General features: G+C 36.7%; 1 protein-coding gene across 2 annotated transcripts in view; it reads right to left on the bottom strand.

Moving 5' to 3' along the window:
- LOC122790148 (adipocyte plasma membrane associated protein) overlaps positions 1–23,115 on the bottom strand; it is an 893,349-nt gene that overhangs the window by 443,158 nt on the left and 427,076 nt on the right. For both annotated transcript variants that reach the window (XM_044057738.1, XM_044057747.1), the window contains exon 4: positions 10,654–10,746. In XM_044057738.1, the coding sequence (XP_043913673.1) occupies positions 10,654–10,746 (93 nt within the window). The remainder of the gene's footprint in view (positions 1–10,653; positions 10,747–23,115) is intronic.

Raw genomic sequence — 23,115 nt, 5'->3', positions numbered from 1 at the left:
TTATCAGTTGGCTTTGTGCAGAGTTGGCATAGCCGTCCTGTACACATACAGGGTTTTGTTGGGTACTCATTTCCTTCCATATCCCACGGATGTGCTGTAGCTGAATTGGAATTTCCTAAAACTGCCTGAATACATGCATTGAGTGTGTGTGTGTGTGTGTGTGTGTGTGTGTGTGTGTGTGTGTGTGTGTGTGTGTGTGTGTGTGTGTGTGTGCGTGCACATGCTCCAAGCCTTGCACCCACTGGCTACCTCAATGACTCGGCACTAGATTAAGTACATAATCACACTGGTAGTTAGCACAGATGATTAGGTTCATAGGTGTGTACTAGGCTAATGGCCCTGGAGCCTTTAGAAGCCTAGCCCTTAGGATTACCCTGGCATCGTGCCACCCAACCTTAGTTCCTAGTGCCTCTGTCAAGTAGAGCCACTGGAGTGATCCCCAGGGTGAATTTTCTATTTTCCATCCACTCATCAAGATCTTTTGAAGAGGGCCAGTGAGGTGCTCTGCTTGACATGTATGGGAAGTCTATTAAATAGCATGGGCAGTCACTGGGTTATGAACCTGTCCCTCCAGCATGTTCTGTTGATTGCGGTAATGAGGTTAAGGTCTCTGGAGCATGTGGTGCTGAGGGATTGGGATTTCTTTAGATGTAGCATTTCTAACAGAGCTGGGACATACATGGCTCTGTAAGTCAAGCAGAGATCGCCTCTAAGTAGGCGATATGAGACAGAGAATAGCAGAAGTTTTTTGAGTCTGTCCATATAGGACAAGTGTTTAAGGCCTAGGATCCTCTTTGTGAGGTACTTTTGCGGCCTCTCCAGTTGTTGCAGGTGTCTCGTGAGGTACACGCCAACTGGGGAATTGTACTCGATGACTGGCCTAATGGAAGAGTAGAGGGAGACAACGACCGCTTTCTTTCTGGCTGCAAAACCCTTAGTAATGAGATGTGCCACACAGAAGGACTTTCTGACCAAAGTGGCAACTTGGTGGTCAAAACAGAGGTTGCTGTCAACCTGTGTTTCCAGATCTCTTATAATGCCTTCTGTGTTCAGTGGACTACCATCAATGTGGTAATTAAAGGGAACCGGGTTTTTCCCAAAAGGGATGAAGACACATTTTTAGCACTGAGACCATGGTCCTGACACCAGTCATTGGTCTCATTGAGGCCTTTCTGTAGGATGTCAACATCACTTGGGGGAGTTAATAATAGCTCCCAACTTGCAATCATCTGCAAACTTTTTGTCAGCCAGAGTCCCTTTGTGTTGGCCCAGAGAAGTAGATACCAAACAGGAGAGGATCCAGGACCGAACCCTGTTGGACTCCACTTGTGACTGGTCGGCAGTCTGACTTGGAGTCAGCTACTTTCAAACTGTGGGTTCTATTCGTGAACCAGTTTGCAACCCACCTAGTGATATAGGGGTTGATGCCTAGCTTAAGCTTTTCTATGATTCCTGAGTGGGGAATGGTGTCAAAGGCCTTGGCCAGATCAAGAAAGGCTGTATGAACCACCCTACCTTCATCCACAGCTCTGGTGACTGACTCAGAGAAGTCGACCAAGATGAGCAGGCATGATCTACCCTTCACACAACCAAACTGTGTAAGATCCAGAGTTGGAGATTCCCTACATCCTTAATTATTAGGTCCATTAAGATGCATTCCATAGTTTTGCATATCAGACTCGACAGGCTAATGGAGCGATAGTTCCCGCATTCTGTAGTTGCTCCTCCTTTGCAGAGAGGGATGACTGTAGCAGTGCGCCATTCGGTAGGGACAAAGCTTGAGGTGAGGCTGTGACAGAACAGGGCACACAGGTGAAGTGCCAGTTCACTCTGTAGTTCATGTAGAGCACATCCACGGATACCGTCAGGTCCCATAGAAGCTGTATTCTTGGCCTTGAACAGTGCTGTTTTAACCTGTGCAGCAGTAATACACCCAGTATTGGCAATCTACTGGTATTGTGATTGGTCCTCTGGGGGGGGGGGTGTGGAAGGTTAGCACTGAATCTGTCCGCCAGTATATTTGTAATATCTGTTGGCTCGGTATAGGAGGTACCAGTATGCAGTAGCTCAGAGCAAATCTGGGTATTGACATGGAGATTCTTTACATAACTATAGAAGGCCTTGTGGTTATCTTTACTATCTGCTGCAATTCTGTTTTCATAGCTAGCTTTAGAGGATTTGATGAGGGATCTCAACCTTTTGCTGAAGCTGATAAGGGAGTTTTTCCAGTCTTGGGACTTCACCTTATTCCGCATCAGTTTCCTCCTTCTGTTGTAGAGTTTATGGTATGGGACCACCAGATAGGCTTCCTTTTTTTGAGGAGAGCATCTTAGTTCTATTGGATATGGTGAGATCCATGCATTTGTGTACGTGTTCGTATAGTGCATTGGTGTATGATATGGCGGTCATGCAACTATTCCCCATTTACATGGGTGCCGTGAAGTTAGCCACCTCTGTTTTTAGGAGCCCAAAGTTAGCTTTGGAGAAGTTTTTTATGGTGGTTACCTTTGTTGGGGGGGGGGGGGGAGGGATGTGTATTTCCAAGGTGATTAGCTTGTGATCGGATCTAACTAGGGAGGAGTTGACTACTGGTGCAGAACAATGGCCGCCCATGTTAGTACTGACCAGGTCAACGATGTTGCTACCTCTAGTGGGGGCAAGAATGAGCTGGTCCAGGGCTATGGAATTAATGAATTCCAGAAAGCATTGGGCAAGTGTATTGGTACATGAGTAGTTTTCCCAGTTAATGGAGGGGTAGTTGAAGTTGCCCAGTACGAGAGAGTGTTAGGTTGGACCCTAACATTTTCCAGGGTGCTTAGGAATGTGGAGTGTGAATCTTGGGACATGGTTGGGAACCTATGGCAGGCTACGACCTGAATCGCTGTCTTACCAAATGTTAGCTGCACCTGAAGTATCTCAGATGCGTTATGTTGGCCTACCAGTCTGGAGGTGTGCATATCCTTTATGAATATGGAAACACCACCGCCTTTGGAGCTTCGGTCCAAGTTCTGGGGCTGAAAGGTGTGGAATGAGTTGTAGCCTGGTAGTGTAGCGGTGCTTTCTGCTGCCTTGAACCAGAACTCTGTTACAGCACAAATTAAGGCTATGAGCCATTAATGATCTGTTTCCTGTGGTACTGGGTTTGATTCCCTCAGCCATCATTAGCTTACTCTGTGACCCTGAGCAAGTCAATTAACCACAGAGGACTTTGGAGCAACTGGGAAATTGCGCTAGGCTCTTCAATGGTCTCTTGGACAAGACATTCAGTAACTACCTAAGACAGTATATACAGAATGAATGAACAGCTACATGCACTTATGTGTGCAGAAGGATTTAAAGCAGTGGTTTTAGGGTAATACTGCCTTGCACAATGGCTCTGCTGCCATACAGAGAAATTACATCAGGGCATAGGGTGAACATTAGGAAACCTAACCCTGGTTCTGCAGATGTATAACCTTATTTTACTTTATTTTCATGCATTAACCAGGACAGAATGCTGACCTACCAGGATCATTTCAGGTTTAGCCTGGGGAGTGCAAAGAAAAGCCAATTTTAGGAGAAAACAACACAAATTCCAAAAAATGTAGAACAATAAATGGAATGTCATACTGCAGCATACATAAACTGAAGGACAATAGCAAAGACAGTTATAAATAGATGTAGTCTTGAGACAAGCCCAATTATGAGATTAGCTGGGGTGTTTCTCACCAACAATGCATATGTCACACTACTTGTTTAGCTGGGACAGCTGGATGTCGGTGTCTGAGGTTGGCTGCTCCACAGACAGTTATTACAAATTTATCCCAGCAGAAATACAACATTAACTTCAAAACACAAGGAAGAACATCAGCACATGAAAGACAGAAGTAGTTTAACTGAGTCTTACACTAAGTCACTATCCTCCTTCATACAGTAGAGCCTGCGGTCACTACATCTGACCTTGATACAACAGAAGCTCTACTGCAAGGCCATACACCTACAAGCTTATTGAGAATTTTGCCATTGTGTAATAGCCTGCAATCACTACATCTGACCTTTATATAGCAGGAGCTCTGCCACAAGGCCCTACACTTACAAGCTTAGAGAATTTTTGTCACTGTACAACAGTCTGCGTTCACTACATCAGATTTCCGTGGTGCTAGACTTGAACACAGGTTGACAAGCCATCTAAGCTTCGATCACCATGTGTCTGCATGTTGTAAGAAAAGAATTATACATTGTGTATCTCATAAATAAGGGCATCGCATCCAAAACCAGGGAGGTTATAGCTCCACTGTACTCAACCCTTATCGGGCCACTAATTGAGTACAATGCTAACTTCTGTATGTACCTCACCAGGCACCTGCAATAACTGAAGATACCACAGAAGTTTCTAACCAAGACAATCTAGGGCCTCCAAAATATGACATACACAAACAGAGAAACCCCTGTCACTGTACTCTGCATCACACAAGCTGCTGAAAGGCAACCTTTCCCTAGCCTACAGAGCAGTCTCGGACCTAACCCTAATGGAAATGCTGCACATCCGCAAAATCAAATGGGACAAGAATAACTAATTCCACAGATCTCAACCTAGCCTGTGACATTAACAGAACATGCTGGAAAGACAGATACACTTCCCAGCAATTCCCAGCAATTGCCACTCCTCTGGAATAAGCTCCCACACCATGTGAAGTAGAGCTCCTCAATGACCCCATTCAAGTGCAACCTTGACAACTGGATGGGTGATCATAAATTCACCCTAGGGGTAGCACCTATGTCCCACATTAAGAAGGGCAGACGGTGTTGATTGCAGAATCTCTCGGCTAACAACGGCTATCTAACTATGGTCAATAAGGGTACTCTGGTTACTACATGGCTAGGCTTGCAAAGCCCCTAGGGCCATTAGCATAGTAACCTCCTATGAACTTCTGAACGTAAGCTTACTGAGAATTTTGTCATTAATAGCCTGCGGTCACTACATCAGGCTTCGATATAGCAGGAGCTCTGTCACAAGGTCCTACACCTACAAACTTATTGAGAATTTTGTCATTGAGTAATAGCCTGCGGTCACATCTGACCTCGATACAGGAGAAGCTCTGCCAAAAGGCCCTACACCTACAAGCTTATTGAGGATTTTGTCGTTATGTAACAGCCTGCAGTACTACATCTGACCTTGATATAGCAGGCGCTCTGCCACAAGACCCTACATCAACAAGCTTACTGAGGATTTTTGTCAATGTATAATAGCTTGCTGTGACTACATCTGACCTCGATATAGCAGGAGCTCTACTATAAGGCCCTACACCTACAAGCTTATTAAGAATTTTGTCATTGTGTAATGCAAGCATATTTATCATGAAGAACCTTGCTGTTCTGATGTACTGGTGAATGCCATGAATGTTTTGTAAGTGATAGTGTTATATTGTGCTTATCAGAGTAGTGTCATGTTCTGATACTTTGCTTGATACAGCTGTAAATTTACTCCATATTACTGTGGTTCTCTATCAACATACTTCCTGCTAAAACTACTCTGAGCTTACATTCATGCACTATCTTACCATCACATTACCCTTATATTTCCCCCTGTATCCTCTTGCTCTGACACACTGTGATCCTTCCTACATTTATTTTGTATAAGTACTACTTAACAGTTTAGTAGAGTTATTGTTCTCTCTTTCTTTCATTTCAAGCCTGTGGTCACTACATCTGACCTCGATGTAGGAGGAGCTCTGCCACAAGGCCCTACACCTACAAGCTTATTGAGGATTTTGTCATTGTGTAATAGTCGGCAGTACTACATCTGACCTCGATATAGCAGGTGCTCTGCCACAAGACCCTACACCTACAAGCTCATTGAGGATTTTATCATTGTGTAACAACTTGCTGTGACTACATCTGACCTCGACATAGCAGGAGCTCTGCCACAAAGCCCTACAGCTACAAACTTATTGAGAATGTTTTTCATTGTGCAATATAAGCATATTTATCATGAAGAACATTGCTGCATATCAACTTTTAATCAGTTAAATACATGCCTGCTCTGTGATTCAACATCCCTGTGCAACAGTCCATGCACTCTAAGGATGTCTTACTAAGTTGGCCACTGTCCCCTTTTGCTGGACCAGTAGATTATACTGCATATGCCAGTTACTTAGTCTCAGGAAATGAAAGATAACAAAGAGATGGCAGTAACACAGGTTAATTGCTCTGTTCTGGTTATAAACTGATTGCTCTCACTGATAAACTGACCTGAGGGTGGGAAGCCTGTTCTGGCTGGCTTCACTCCCTTACCACCTCTTAGTCTAGTATTATATTTCCTATACACATATTTCACTTGTGACTCTTACTCCAAAACCCTCCCCACCTGTCCTTTTTACTTCTATACGCACACTTATGTTTCGTATTTCTTACTTCCCTCTCTGTATTCAATTTTAACCCCATTCCCAACTATCTGTCTACCTGCCATACTGCTTTGTACTACATCCATTTGTAATTACAATACTCCCAAACAATACCTATCTATTCTGCATTGTATCTTTTTCTTTTCCCAAATAAACCTTAATTTCTTCTCGTTTTACAACATTTTTGTAAGCTAGCCTTTAATACCCCTCTATACCTTACATTCTAGAGAGGATATCAGGACAACCTACCACTCTTCTTTTACAGAAAATACTTCTCTCCTTACCTATCTTCTTCCAACCCTCAGAATCTGCCATTAATGAATCTCCTGCTGTACTGCAGATTCTCGTTTCCTTCTTCATTGCTTCTTCCCCACTACCTGACATCTGTAAAATAGAGATAACTGTACTTACTTATGCTACTCTCCAGCTTATTCTCTATTGTTCTCTTCTGTGACATTTTTCATCCTACCATGACTCAATAATATCTCGCAAGATCTCTCTTTGTCCCAGCCACCTAACCATACTTCCTCTTTACACTCTCCACACATTGCACCAAACCTATTTAATATTGCATCTCACCTTTATTCCAAATATACTGCACTAGTGCAATAATCCTCTCAAAAAAAAAAGTATGTATAATTCCCCAATATACTAAAATCCTTCTAGGAGGAGATATACACTCTAATCCTAATCTAACCCACCTATCACAATGAACACAAAGATAATTCTCTCTCACACACGTCTGTAAACTAACAACAGCCAATCCCTAAACCTGGTCATCTAATTTTTGCTACTATAACTGTTAGAAGTATAAGAAATAAATTGCTAAACTACATGCCTGGTCTACCCAACATAAGCCTGATGTTCTTGCTGTAACTGAAACTTGGCTTAAACCCAACATAAGCAACTCTGAAGTTATACCTCTTGGCTATAATACCATCCGCAATGATCGTATGAAGAGGAAAGGTGGTTGTATTGCTTTAATATTTCCCAGTACCCACCACATTTCCCCTTACAGCAAACCAACACCAAAATTCAGTTCAGCAGAGCTTCTTATTACTTACCTCAAAATGAACAGTTATAAACAAATATGTATTACTGTCCTTTACATCCCTCCTGGTGACAATGCAGCTGTACTGGAAGATATCCTACACTGGATATTCATAACATTTCCAAAAAAAATAATATTACTTGTGATGTCAATGTCAATTGGTTGGACAAACTAACTCCCCTACATGTAGCATGAACTTAAATGGTTTCACACAACTAATTAATAGCCACATACATTATAGCAAGACATCAAATTGTCTTTTGGACTACAGCCTAGTATCCAACCCCAGCAAATACTCCACCACAGGTACAATGTTAGACTATCTCACTGATCATCCCCCAGTCTGTATGACTAGACATTCCACACATTCAGTTAAACAACATATTTATACAACATGTAACCTTTCCAAGTTTAACCCTGAAATGTTCATTACTACACTATCGTCTATTAACCAAAACTTCCTAAAAATCCTCCCCTTACATGATGCTGTAACTGAATTCAATACAACTTTCCTAAATAGCTTTGCACTTCGTAGAAGGAAGAGACTGAAAACAAATAATGCAATTTGGCTATCCAAAAAGAGTAAGAATGTTAATGCAGGACAGAGAAAATGAATGGAAAGAATTGCAAAAACTATAAAACGCCTCAATATCCTGAAAACTTCAGAATGCTTCTCAATTGGACTAAAAAGCAAATAAATGAAGATAAAAACTATACTACAATAACTTTCAGAATAATACTAAACATAACCTTAAAAAATTTTGGACATCCATTAAAGAAATCTTGCATATCAGCCAAAAATTTAACCCAAGTCCCTCTCCAGATAATTCACCACTCAAAACTGCAATACAGTTCAACTTTAACTTTATAGATAACATAGCATCTCGAACTAAGGATTCCTCAACATCTAATCCCTTCCCTGCCCAACAGCCACATATCACCACATCCACTTTCACCTTCAAACCTGTGCCACATTCTATATAAAACCACTCAAACATAAACCTTGCTATTCTTCAGCTGATGACCTTTTCCAAGCAATTACCTAAAAAATAGCAGCCAATAGCACTGCCTATCCTGTCTCAATTCTTTTAAATAGGTATATCCAGGAATCCCACACATTCCTTCTCTCTGTAAAAATCACCCATTATCTGTCTGCACAAAGGAAGAAATGCAATAGACATTAATAACTTTAGACCTATAGCAATCTTATCTCCCCTCCCCAAAACACTTGAAAAATGTATTAAAAACAATTGCTAGACTATCTCCTGCAGGAAGAACTTCTACCCCCCCCCCCCCCCACATACACAACATGACTTCCATCCTTCCCATAGTACTAGCACTGCCCTTCTAGCCTGTACAGATACTGTCAATAAAGCTAGGGATAATGGCAAACTAATCTATACTTTATTTCAAGACTTGTCTAAAGCTTTCTACACAGTTTCTCACAGCAAACCCCTACTTCAATTGTCCACACTAGGTCTTTCTCTCAGCCCACCCTTCTGTGGTTCAAAAGCTACCTGTCCAATAGGTATCAGTCAGTAAAATGGCATTCCATGCTCTCTACTTACGTCTCAGTCTTCACCGGTGTACCACAAGGTTCTATCCCTGGTCCCGTCCTCTAACATTTTCGCCAACACTCTCTGTATGTCCACACAATAAGGTACCCCAATACAATGCGCACACAATTCTACTCTCAAGTTACACATCTGACAACATGGTACAACTCCAAAGCATTACTCAGGAAGCTTTAACAGCTACTGAAATATGGTTTCGTAACCCAAAAAAGATCAACTACTACTTTTTTCCCCAAATCTCTGTCTCATGAAAAAAAAATTAAAGTCATCTTTCTTGATAATACAACCATTGAAGTCACTTTTCATAGCAAACTGTTAAGGGTGATAGTGGACGATAATCTAACATTTGACCTGCATATACACAACTGCATAAGAAAAAATCATCAAAAACTAGGGATGCTTTACAGAGCCAAAAACTTTCTCATGAACACAACTAAACCTACACTTGCTACTACTTATCTCCTCCCCACTCTTCTTTATGGTGCTCCCATCCTTACTAACCTCCAGGCTTCACAAAAACTAAAACTTGAACATTGCTATAACAAAGCTGCTAAATATGGAGCACATAGCCATTTTACAACCCACCACTGTATAGCAGAGAAAAGCCTGACTTGGTTAGAACTGTGATATTAACTAACATATACACACCTTCGTACCACCTACAAAATTATCTAGCATCCATCTGCCTGTCCAGCACTAAAAAAACATTTTACACAACTATGTTCCCAGTCAGTCATCACAATCAAATGACTAAAAACTCCTGTCTGTCTAGAGACCTAGCAAATCTGCTGGGCACTGTCTGTACTTGTACAAGGTTGCTAAAGCCTAGAACTCCTTACCCGTATAGCAGGTCTATACCCTACCTCCCCCATCTTTCAAAACCACTCCGAAAGACTTCCTAAAGTCTAAAGCTAAAATCTGGCTCTGTTCTTGCTTAAAACCAGGATAAACTATATCCCTAAATGTGAATAATTATCTTTTCATTCCTTATACCTCCTTACTCTCCTTTTTCAACTTACTTCCTCACTGCTATCAAATTCTCTTCCCTGACTTTCTCTCTAAATATACTATAAACCTGGTTTTCCCTCAGTTCATATTACAATTCCTATTTAAATTAGACTAACTTACCTTTAATTTCTCTACAAAATGGCTAAAATTTTTCTAATTAAATAATTTTCATACATCTTGCATTGATTCTTAACTAATGTTTTTTATATTATATCTAATTTGTTATAATTACTTAAAAGACAGCAGTTGTTTTAATTTTTGACTGTATAATTATTTTTAAATGTTTTGTAATAATTTGCAGCTTTTCTTCCAGGGCCTCCTCTGAAAATGGGCTTCTATCCAGTCGGACTTTCCCGGTAATCAAATGCCAATAAATAAATAAAATAAAATAACTTTATGCTTCATTCACATCCTAATATAAAGGAAAGAGGATGTCTCACTGACTAGTACTGTTCAAGTAAGCTGAAAAATCGAGGAAAAATTCTACATTCTACATATCTACAGCATGAAGTGTAACATAAAACACAAGACCCAATCTTTCTATAGTTTTCAGCAATTTTTGTGTTCTGAGTTTCTATGACTTACTGTTTTGTAAGAATACAATTACTTACTGTAATTAACGTGACTATTTACATACCACATGGGGGCTTTCCAATTCTTGTCAAATTATGTATTTTTCCATCCTGTATTTTCAGTATAAGTCCATCAGCTGTACCAGTGTAAAGGACATCTAAGGTAGCAAAATACAGTAATTTCACGTAAGCATTTTAATAAATGAATACTGTTCATAAAAATTGTCAGAAACATATCTGACAAAATATGACAGCTATCATGTTAACACTGTCAAAAGCAATCTAAACAGATGAATGACTATATTCTACACCAGTGTCTGAAAATTTCACTATCATAGAGCAGCACATGCACTGTACTCAAGTGGCATATTTTTTTTTAAGTGTTATACAAACAAAGGTGCAGACAAACAGCAGTTACAGAAAAGAAAGATTACCTTTTACAGTATTAGAGAATGGACAAACTGTGCATTGGCACCCTGACTGGAGAACAAACGTGCTCCAGTACAGTATTAATGTACAAGTAATGCAAACTGAAAAACGAGTCCACTGCTTCATGGCAGCATATCACGCAGCCATGGATCTCGAACAGAAAAAAAAAACTAATGGCTGCCATTATTTTGTACTTGCTAAGCAGCACTTTTGCTGTTTAGTGAGTGAAAAAAAAAAACACACGAAAAAAGTGTGTGTGTGTGCATGTATATGTATGAGTGTTTGTTTGTTTTTTTTTTCAAATAATTTTTTATTTTCCAAATAATATCATGTTTAACAATACAATCGTCAATAAACAAGTATTATAAACCTTTATATATACTATGTACAATTGACCTGAACAAAGGAGGGAAAAAATTAATGAAATATATGAAATTAGTAACAAAAATTTATAATATTCAATTAATAAAGTATAAAGTTACACAATTATTTAGGGTTCATTTTTAATGCCTCAATAAGAGTTAAAAATTCTTTCCCCAAGGACTGTTTGTCCATGTTTTAGGTGAAATTCTCGATTCCTTCACCTTGATTTCTAATGTCGCTGTTTCTTCCGTCAATCTCAACAATTCTTCCAGAGTAGGTTCTTGTGAAGACTTCCACTTTCTAGTTATACATTCCCCTGCCACAGAGCTAGTATGAACCAAAGTAGGTATAGATCTTTTTTATTCATTCCAATAGTATTATTAACATTTAAGAGGACTAAAGACTTGGTTAAAATAAAGGTATCTGTGAATATAGCTTGGAGAAAAATAGCAATTTCTTCCCAGATTTTTTTTATATTAATACAATCAAAAAATATGAGACCAATCAGCTTCACAGTTCAAAGAACATCTCCAACAAATGGATTTATCGAGTGAATTGAATTTGGCTAGTTTATCAGGTGTAATAAATGCCCTGTGAATATAGTTCCATGTAAATATTTTCCATACTTGTAAATTAAATGTTAAGTTAACAGAACATAAAAGATTTGTTTTACTCTCAATTAGTGTGACATCCTTTTGCTATGAAATTCCAATATCTTGCATTAGGGTTAGTTTTATATGTTATCAATATTTTGTATAATTTTGAAATTAGATTCGTCCAATTATAATTGTCGTAAATAACTTCAGATATTAGACTTATCAAATATGGACTAGTTTTATTAGGAGAATTAATAATTTTCCTATTAAGATCCTTAACATATGATAATATACTTTGTAGTTATCAACCAATCTGCTGATGGAATGTCATATTTATTCTGAATTTGTTGACTCATACTACTTGATTCTCTACACAATGTTGCCAACAAGTGAAGTTTTCCCCCTCCCATCTAGTTAAAATAACATTATGAATTTTATTGAAAATTTTTTGTAGAGCTAAAGGGTATTATCAGGTCTAGCCAGATCTTAATATCTGTGTTAATATTTACAATTTATTCAGAAGATTTATATATACTATTTATATAATTTACGTTTGTTGGTTTTGTTATATTATATTGAATATTAACAGTCAATATGTGCCAAGTCCTATTATTTTGTTCACTTAATATACAATTTTTAATTATTTTATTTTCATTTAGAAAAATAATAGTGTGCAATGCTTTCCATGTTGAAGAATAATTAGGATCTATCCAATTAATGGTATTTCTTAATATTGAAGCTTTTATGAATGATTCTAGATCTGGAAGTTTAATTCTACCCATTTCCCAAGATCGATGTGTATAGGCTATTCTATTTCTTTTGGATACCAAAGGAAGTTTAATAGAATTTTTTTATTTCAATATTTTCTTGTTAGGTACTACAGGAATAGCATGAGCAATGTAATTAATTTTTGGAAGTATTGTCATTTTTATTATCTGTAATCTGTCTTCAAATCTCAAGAACATTTTATTCCAGCTTACTATTAACATTTTTATTTTATTAATTATGTTGCTATAATTTGTGGCTAATGTAGATTCCAAACTGTCACGTAGTGTAGTGTTACTCCTAAATATTTTATTACGGGATCTTGTTTTCCTATCACAATTTGTAGTTAAGGTAAATTCTCTCTTTTTATTCAAATGTATATCATTAATATTCCCTTGTTAAATCTAAGGCCAGAAATATGATAAAACCTTTCCACTATTTCATCTAGTTTTTGTACTGATTTCTCTGAGACAGATAACGTGAGTAAAACATCATCAGCAAATAACAATTTTTGAATTGAGTTGACCATATACATCTATGCCTGATATATTAGAGTTGTGGCATATTAATGAGGCAAATAATTCCTAAGGCAAACAGGATGGGAGATATCAGACATCCCTGCTTTGTATCTTTGGTTAGTTCAATAGCCTTCGAGGTAAATGGCCCAAGTTTTACATAAGCCAAATTTTTTTATAAATATTCTTTATTAGCGTAATAAAATTAGTAGGAAATTCAAACAATTCTAAAGCCTTAAAAAGAAAATCCCAGCTCAACGAATCAAAGGCTTTTTCTATATCCAAAGCTACTATTAGAGCTTCTTGGTTGTTTCTGTTTAGAAAATCTATGAGTGTTAGAATTCTTTATATATTGCTGTGTGTCTTTTATAAATGAATCCCGTTTGATCCTCATTGTGTCAATGATTTTTTTAATTCTACTAATAATTGACATAAAGATTTTATAATCATTAAGTAAAGATATTGGCCTATAAGATTTACACTGTATAGGGTCTTTGTTTTCTTTTATAATGGGTGTAATTAAGGAGTATCTCCATGAAATTGGAGTTGTGTTTTGTGGTAGAATTTCATTCACAGTTTTGTGAAACAATGATATTACTAAAGATGGAAATATCTTATACAATTCATTAATTATTACATCAATTCCCGGTGTTTTATTACTTTTACTTTCCTTGATTTTTTGAGTAATTTCTTTTAGAGATATTTGTTTTTGAACGTCTGACTAACTTTTCTGGTATCGCCTTTACCTTTACTAATTTCAGGTCTAAGTTTGATGCATTAGTTATATGTGAAGTATCATTATAATGGTCAGAGAAATAATGTTTAAATGCATCTAGTATACAATTTATATCCAAAACCTTTTTGTTTTTTTCCTTCCTTCATGTATAATACTTGTAATATTATTTTCAGTCAAATGTTTTTTTAATCTTGTTGCTAAATTAAGCATACGTTTGGGTGATACTGCATAGGAACTAAGTTTTAACCTTTCTACAGCTATATTAGTTTTGAGAGTTAGGATTTCATTATATCTTTTGTTTAAGTCTTCCAATGCTTTTTCATGATTATTTTGTGTTTAAGTAGATAAATTAATACAGAGATCTGCAATTTGTTTCTGGATGTTGCATAATTCGGATTCCCACTCTTTTAGCTTGTTTTTATACCATGAAATTATTTTTCCATTTAGATAGGCTTTCAAGGTATCCCAAAGATTAATTACATTTATTTCAGTAGTGTAGCTTATATCTAAAAAGAATTGTACTTCTGACTCTAACCAAGGTTTAAATTGTTTTAATTTTGTAATGTAAGCTGGAATTCTTGACATAAAAATGAATTTCTTATAATCTGTATGTATTTTGAGAATTAATGAATTATGGTCTGAAAATGGACAAGGGATTATGGAAAATTTTATTTTTGAATTTAGCTCTTGAGATATGAAGATTTTATTAATTTGTGTATGTGTCCCAAATCTGTGGTCTTGGTATGAAAATAATAATGAACTGTTCTCCTTATAACTAAATGTATCAATTAGATTTAAACTTTCTTCCCATTTCTTAAGTAGCTTCCCTACAGAACTTACACGCAAATTTCTTTTGCTTGTGGTCTCCAATTTATGCAATATACAATTAAAGTCACCTCCCAAAATCAAATTTCCTTTATATACTCTAGTTATTCGATCCATGTGTGTTCTTATTGTCCCAACCCCAATACCCGGAAACCAATATATATATTTACTAATGTCCAGAGTCTACTGTTATATTTTACTATTACTATGGCTAGGTGTCCTTCTTTATCTTTATATTTGTAGATTATTTGAGGCATAGTGACATTTTTTTCCATAAAATTAAAGTTTCCCTAGTTTTTCTTGTATGAAGAGTGAGATAAGATCATATATTCATTAGTATTCCAGCTAAAGGTATCATATGTTTTGAAGTGAGTCTCTTGAAGAAATACTACTTGTACTTTATTTAATTTCATATATCTTAATAAATTAGATCTTTTCCTTGGATTGTTTCGTTAGTGTTTAAGGATAAAACAGTCAAGTCCATTCTCAGTATTTAACTTTACATCATATTTGTTTTGCATTATGTTTTGTAATACCATACCAAATGTAAATTGTGTAACTACTGTGTTAATTCTCACTGTAGTCAATATTTTAATTTTGGTCAAATAACTTAAAACAGAGTTTAGTTCAGGCCAATAAAAAAAAAGAAAAATGCCAAAATTACTTGTATAACAAGTATATATATTTTTTTGTAAACCCTCTAATGTACATGAAGTGAAATACACTTCCAATCTGCTATCTGCTAGATGAAAAGAAATCTAACAGATTGCCTACCATAACTTCCCTCATGAAAAAAAGAAAGAAAAAAACTAACCCCTTTTAAGCTCCAGTGCACCTTTTCTCTTATCTTGGAGATTTAATAATATTAGTTGTTATTTTCCCTATATAACTATTAATAATAAATTAACATAATGTATGGAAATGAGTACTTATACTTGGTAATACAATTTAATTTTACATTAGATTATACTTTTTTTCAGAATATAATCATCCTATCATGCACTACTTACACATTCATAAAGTAAAATCTCATTTATAACACAGTAAATGTTGCTTAACATTATTTTTTTTAGCCTGAGAGTAGTATATATACATATTAATAGTCTCCAATATTCTGATATGACCAGTATACTAATGATCATGTCAGATAAACACTCTCCTACATACTAAAAATATATTATAACTGAGTGAAGTAGATTTAGAAATGTATCAATAAGTGAAGATAAATACGGACAAGTCTATTCAGAACACTTGAATCATACTACAAAAACTATGTAGTCCATAGAATGAGCCCTTAGAGTTGTGTTCACTAGAGATGATAATGTAAATATGTTTGAGTGAAGAATACATGTAATAAATCTCTACATATCACTCACATGCTTTCAATGAGACAAATGAAGGCATAACCAGATTCAGTTTATTTTATGTCCACCCATGAATGTAGTTGTGACAAATTAAAAGAAAAAATGAAGAAAGACAACATTAGACCACAGTGATCACTCATTGATGATGAAACAGAAGCAATTTGCCCTGATAAGTGGCCATGTGAGTGAGCAATTTATAAACTTCTTAAATACTAATGCAGTTATATCAATACATATTATGAGAATATCATTACAGAATATTGAACAAAATGCTAGTCAAGACAGAGCATTACTGAAGCTGTTCTGCACAGCCACAGTTCCTTAGAACCTTTATAATAGAGTGTTTATCAAAGACTGTGTCATGTAGCAAGATACAAGAGTAGGCAGACTCCCTTCTTTTGTTATTAAATTGTTAAAAGTAATGACACTCTAAAAAATACAAAACCTATTAAGCCGAACAGTGCCTTAAGAAATCTCTCCATCTCATATCTATATAGTTAGTGTTCTACTTGACTTTCTCATCAAGAATTACAATTTACAAATCTGTCTTATTTTACTACTTGAAGCAGTAGCACAAGCAGACCATTAAGACATTTTCTCATGGGCCCTTACTTTAAAGAAATAAAGATGAAATTCCAAGGTGAACTCATTTTATCAATCATCCCACTAAATAAACTGATAACCTTATTATTTAAACAGTTGTCAATATTTAGTAAAAAGAACTGCATAATAGTCAGCTATACAACTAATGTCCAAAGGATTAAAGGTAGTTTATGTTATAAATCTCCTGCCTTAACCAGATGTGTAGTATACAAAATATCATTTAGGATTTGCGCTTCTTAGGAACCTATGTCTGTAAATGTGTAATTCAAACCATTCTTGGTAGAATGAATGACATCTAAACTACTTTATTCTGCTAATTTCTGTGCAATTTTACTATAGGTTTCCCATTATTTCCCCTGTCATCAAGGCAACTCCCACAATACATCAACAGGCACTCGCAAGACTGTCTGAGATGCCAATTTTATGAGTTACAGAACCATGGCTTAAAGTTTTGCTGGAAATAAATCAACTGTTCATCATAGAAAATAAGTACACATGCCCACACAATTTAATAGTGCAGTTAAACAACTACTTGCATGTTGGTGTAAGAATTTTGGCTAATTACCAGCATCTTTGTCACTTTACTGAAAGTTGAACCCCACTTACTAAAGATTAGAAAGCACTAAAGGGTGAGGGGAGTACTCAGTAATTTACTACCTACTGTATTCACTATTTATTTGGTTGCTACTTAATCAATTCAATTGAACATGTCTAGGCAGTGTGAGCAGAGGAAAACAACAACTCTGCACAGTACAGGGTTTACTATGTTATCTAATAAAGCAATGTGCACATTATATTCAAATAAGCAGGAGTTATAAGTACAAGGTAACGAGTCCCTTTGTGGCTACTGAAATTAGATGATTTCTGTTGCCAGGTTAATGAAGTATTCAGTATAATTTGTCTAAAACCTGTCTTAATTTTACTTATTATGTGCACAAAAGTATGTTACAACAGCAGCTGATGTATGCATCTCACACGCATATTTTCCTACTTACACTTGCAATGCTGTAACAGATGCTTACAAAACTATCAGACATATCATTTTACTGGATCACCATGGTATAGTGTATCTTATATCCTAGGTAGGAATAATTCAGAAGTAAGAAAGGACCGTGTTTACTTCAAGTGTAACAATGTAGTCTGTAATGCTTCTATTACTTTTTCAATTTGATGTTATTCAATATTACTATAAATTCTTCTTTTTTGTTACCTACATGAAAAACAGCTACTCTGTCACTGATTTTACACCTATTTTTTTATTTATTTAAAAGAAGTCAGGGTTGGTAGATTTTAATAATCCAAAGACCATGTTAAATAAGCTTAAAATATACTGCTTTTGCATTATGCAAAAATGAGGTGAACTAAATATACTATTAATAAAAAGGGAGATGAGAAAACATATTTGTGTATATGTTGTCTCTGTTCTTCCTTTACATACAACTAATTATACTAAAGTGAAAGATAATATTTGAATCTGGTTTTCCTCACTGCCTATGAATGAGATGTAATGAGACTATATTTTTAGAAGTCACTCTAAGTTATAAAACCATTTAACATCATCAGACACAACCACTAGACTTGTGATGAGTATGTTACATAAAGTATATGTTTAAGAAAAAGTATAAATGTCTCACAGTATAACAGGCAACATAACAGATAAAATAGATACATTTTGAGGTTAAGTCTATATCTTTGTTGATTCTTTGAGAGATTTGGAGACTGTGTAGTTTTAGAATCAGTTCTTTGTTTCTTTTTCCTTACAATCAGACCAAGTATTTCTTTCTGGAGATCTTTTCAAGTTGGTGGAAACAGTCCAGTCCATTTCTTCAGGAATTGTAATGATATTATTGTTGATGAAGGTAGAAGCTTCTTCAATGCTGTTAAAGGTTCTCAAGTCATTTGAATAGAACATTCTGATTCTAGCAGGATATACCATCTGCACTTTTATTTTGTTTGAGAAGTTTCACTAATGGCCACATTTTTTTTCCTTGTTTCTAACACTTTTGCAGAATAATCATTGTCAAACCTGATCTGACTCTGTTTATATGTTATGGGACTTTTTCTCCAGTCTGTTTTTAAAATGAGCTCTTTATCCAAGAAGGACAGGAACTTTACCACAATTGATCTTGGTGGTGCATTAGGTGAAGAGGGTATAGATTCTCCTATGGCTCTGTGAGCTCTTTCTATTCCATTTGATAATCCCTCTTTTAAATCAAGCACTTCAAGAAGCCAGGAATTCAAAAAGGTGATGATGTCTTCTCCCTCAGTTTTTTCTGGAAGGCCAAATATACTTATATTAGTTCTCCTCTCCCTATTCTCTAAATCATCCACTTTATTAAGTAGCCAGTTATTTTGGTGAAGTAAGAATTCTGTCTGATCTTACTCTTCTTTGAGTCTTCCATCTGTGTCATTTAGTGATGGCAAGTAATTTACTTTGTTGTTGCTGCAGTATTTCTTTTAGTAACATCTGTTTGCTTTTGGCAGTTTTCCTTGAGACTTTCCAAATTACCAGTGAATCTATCCACTTTCAACGACAGTTCATGTAATGTGGAAGACATCAGTTGTATCTCCTTCTTCAGAGTGGTTTCTGAGTGAGAATTCTTTAAACTGGCCATTACCAAACAGTTGTGTTGTTCTCCAGAATATTATGGCAGGGAAAACTCAATAATATTTCTTGAAATTTGGTAGAGTTGTAGTTCTTAAGTTCCTTAATATTTTTTTTCTATTTCTGGTTAATGAAAATATTTTTCCCCATTTTCTAGTACTGTTTTGTGGAGCTCTAAAAATGCTGCTTATCTGTTTGACATCTAGGATCTACCTCCTGTGTTTATGTTTATGTCTGCGTGTGAGTGAATGCATAGCACAGAAGACGTGTGTGTGTGTGTGTGTGTGTGTGTGTGTGTGTGTGTGTGAGAGAGATCAAGAGAGTGAGAGTGATTCTGTGTGCACAGCTCTCAACCTTCCAAATTTTTGCAGAATGTCCAGAGTTTTGCCTCATACTTTACTTTTGTCTGTTCCTCATAAAATTTGTGGTTTTCTGAAGTCTTGTGGCAAATCAGTGAGGAGTGAATTCACTAAATAATGATAGGCATTTGAGTTTCAGGCTTTATATCTTTTAGAAAATGCATTGTAATACAAGACCTTTTATTCTAGCAACTTTCTAAGTTTATATGAGCAACACTTAAAATTTGTCATTATTTTTGGGGTTTTGTTCCCCCATTATTTTTGGCTTTGACCAGATTTTTTTTGTGCTAAGAAAATGAGAGTTATGCTTATGTGAGTGAATGAGAGTTTGAAACCAGAACAGACTGTGTGTGTGTGTGTGTGTGTGTGTGTGTGTGTGTGTGTGTGTGTGTGTGTGTGTGTGTGTGTGTATATATATATATATATATATATATATATATATATTTGTGTGTGTGTGTGTGTGTGTAAGCAGAAAGAGACTTTTGTACGTGACAGAATGAGATAATGGGGCTCTCTGTAAAATTGTGTTTTACTTCATCATCAGCCCCCCCCCTTTTTTTTCCATTTCTCTACATGGGGGTGGGGTATCGTGTTAACTGTTGCCAACTCCCTCGATTCAGTGCCACACTCTGTGTGTTCTACTTTTTTTTTTTTTTTTTTTAAGTACTATATTATTTTTTATACATTTTTGATGTGAAATGCCTTCGCCAATACCATTTGCATATACTACAGAAAGTTTGAAACATTAGGAGGATGAACTATTTTACATCAAAATATATATAAAAAAATATAAAAAAAAAAAAAAAAAGTAAGCAAAACAATTTAATAGAGAGCCCATTATCCAAGCACAATAATGCCCTCCAAGTTATGTGCTAATGTGTAATTAACACCCTTCCACGGGTGTAGAGGCCCAATGCCTCAGGCGTTATTTACACAATAACACACCCTGTCGGGCATTAGTGCTTACGTAACTGCTTTAATACAAATACTAATAAGAATACCTAAAGGCCAGCTACACAGGCTGAACACAAGAGTTATCTTTTAATTCAGCAGATCTTACTGATTACTTTTGTGGAAATGCACTAAAATAGCAATGTATGCCCATTTCTACAGAAGGCAAATGAAAACTAAAAAGATTTTACCTTTGTCAAGCTCTTCCACTCACGCCCTATTTCTCATTCCTGATAATATCAGTCTCATGGCCCCTAGCTATACCTAAATACGTTCTAACCCTTGGGCCAGCAACCATGAAGGCAACTCTCCACAACAGTTACTAACTCCGACACTACTGCATCAGTAATGATGTTACCTTAGATCCACAAATAACCTATTTGTAAACTAGTGCACAGTTTCACTCATCAGTCTACATGCTAAATGAGGGCATGTCCAACCTCTGGGCCACTGAGTTATTTCATGCATAATACAAAATGCCTGCTTTCTTTAACTGAAAACAAGTGGAAACACTTTGTAACAGATATATATATTTTTTTTTGCTGAGGACTCCTCCAGGCTCAATAAATGGACTATCCTAGTTCATTTAATCAGTGTAACCGCCTTGGCATACTCCAGAAATATAAAGAAACCTATAACCCGCCTATCTATCTATCCAAGAACTGGGTAAGACTGGCTAATGATGTCTAGAGAAAACTAGTTTTCAGTCAACTACTTGAAAACTTCAACTAAAGGAGAAGCTTCAAAGGGAATAGTCTCCATAACTCAAAGGTAGCGTGATACCAGAATTGATTTTAAAAGCAGCAGGCCCCACTGGGAGAAAAACTAAGTAAATAATCAAATGCATTTTAACATTTTTCTTAACTTAAAAATTTCAACAACTAGGAAAAAAGGTGTCTAACCCAGCTTATAAAGAAGTTCTGATGGCCAACATAAGCTGCATACAGTGAACTACATGAGTCAATTATAGGCTTAAGTAACACACACAGGTGAATACATTTGTATGGGGCACTAGTACAAAAATAAGCAATACAGACAAACACTCTTACAGATATCAAATGGACAAGTTAACAATAAAGAAGGACAGAACAAAGCAAACTGTCTCTGGTCTAAGTCAATAAGAAGCCTGTTGAAGCTTACAGAATATGTATCTAAGGTTGGCATGAAACTAGCCTCAGGCAGCATCTTACTATCTCACCAAGAATGTTGCCACGATACAGATAAAAGATAACTATTGGTTTGATTACTATTACCATTTTAAGGGAGTCCAATAAATATCAGCCTTGGACAAGATGACTGAAAGCCCTACCTGCTTTTCAAAGGATGGTCTGCATCTCTCTCCTCATGACATTTGTATACTGGCTAAAGCTTTCGTCACCCCCACAATGCCTTTTTTAGGCAAGATCAGTCTCCTCAAACCACTAACATATTCATCCTAATCATTCCCCCTTTTCCCCCACGTTCTATACAAGGTGGAGGTGTTGAGCCAACTGCTGTCACCTGTCTTGATTCAATGCCATTCTCCTTCCTTCATTGACAGTGATGCCCGACTGTTGCAGGTCTTCTCTTGTACAAGCCATCTACCTCGTTGCTAAACAAAATCAAGACTACACAAAAGTAGCACCACTCAAGGCAAGAAAGACTGAATAAAAAATACATAGGTTCATAGGTTGGTACTGAGCTATCTGCCCGAAGGCATATATTAGCCCAGCCACATTGTGCAGTATTCACCACCCCTTTAGTAGTTCCCTAGACCCTTGTACTAGCAGCTAGTACCCTTGGCCCCTATCTAGTAGTGCTGTTGGTGTGATCCCCGGTGTGAACTTTCTGTTACCCATCCAATCATCAAGGTTCCTCTTGAAGAGGAATAGTGAGGGGCTCTGTCTTATGTAGATTGGGACCCTGTTCCATAGTAAGGGAAGTCTCTGCGAAGGGAATCTATCCCTCCAGCATGTTCTATTCATTGTTGTGTTGAGGTTTATATCCCTAGAGTGTGTAGCTCGAGCAGATTTGGTTTTGCTAAGATGGAGCATGTTCAACTATTCTGGGTTGGACATGGCTCTGTACGTTAGACAGAGATCGCCTCTGAGAAAGCGGTATGCAACAGAGAACAGTCTTAGCTTTTTCAATCATGCTGCATAGGGCAGCTGTTTGAGGCCAGTAATTCTCTTGGTTAGGTACCTCTGTGGTCTCTCCAGCTGCTGGAGATGTCTAGCCAGGTACATTCCATTTGGTGCATTGTACTCAATAATGGGTCTGATGAGGGAAGAGTAGAGGGGCACCATTACTTCCTTAGATCTTGATGCAAACCCTTTCATGATGAGATGGGTCACATAGAAGGATTTTCTAACCACTTTGGCAACATGGTTATCAAAGGAAAGCTGGCTATCTACTTGGGTCCCTAGATCCCTTATTT

This window comes from Protopterus annectens, chromosome 1.part2, assembly GCF_019279795.1.
Source record: "Protopterus annectens isolate FY-2018-M chromosome 1.part2, PAN1.0, whole genome shotgun sequence".
Classification (NCBI taxonomy): domain Eukaryota; kingdom Metazoa; phylum Chordata; order Ceratodontiformes; family Protopteridae; genus Protopterus; species Protopterus annectens.
This window is presented reverse-complemented; position numbering and strand designations above follow the sequence as displayed.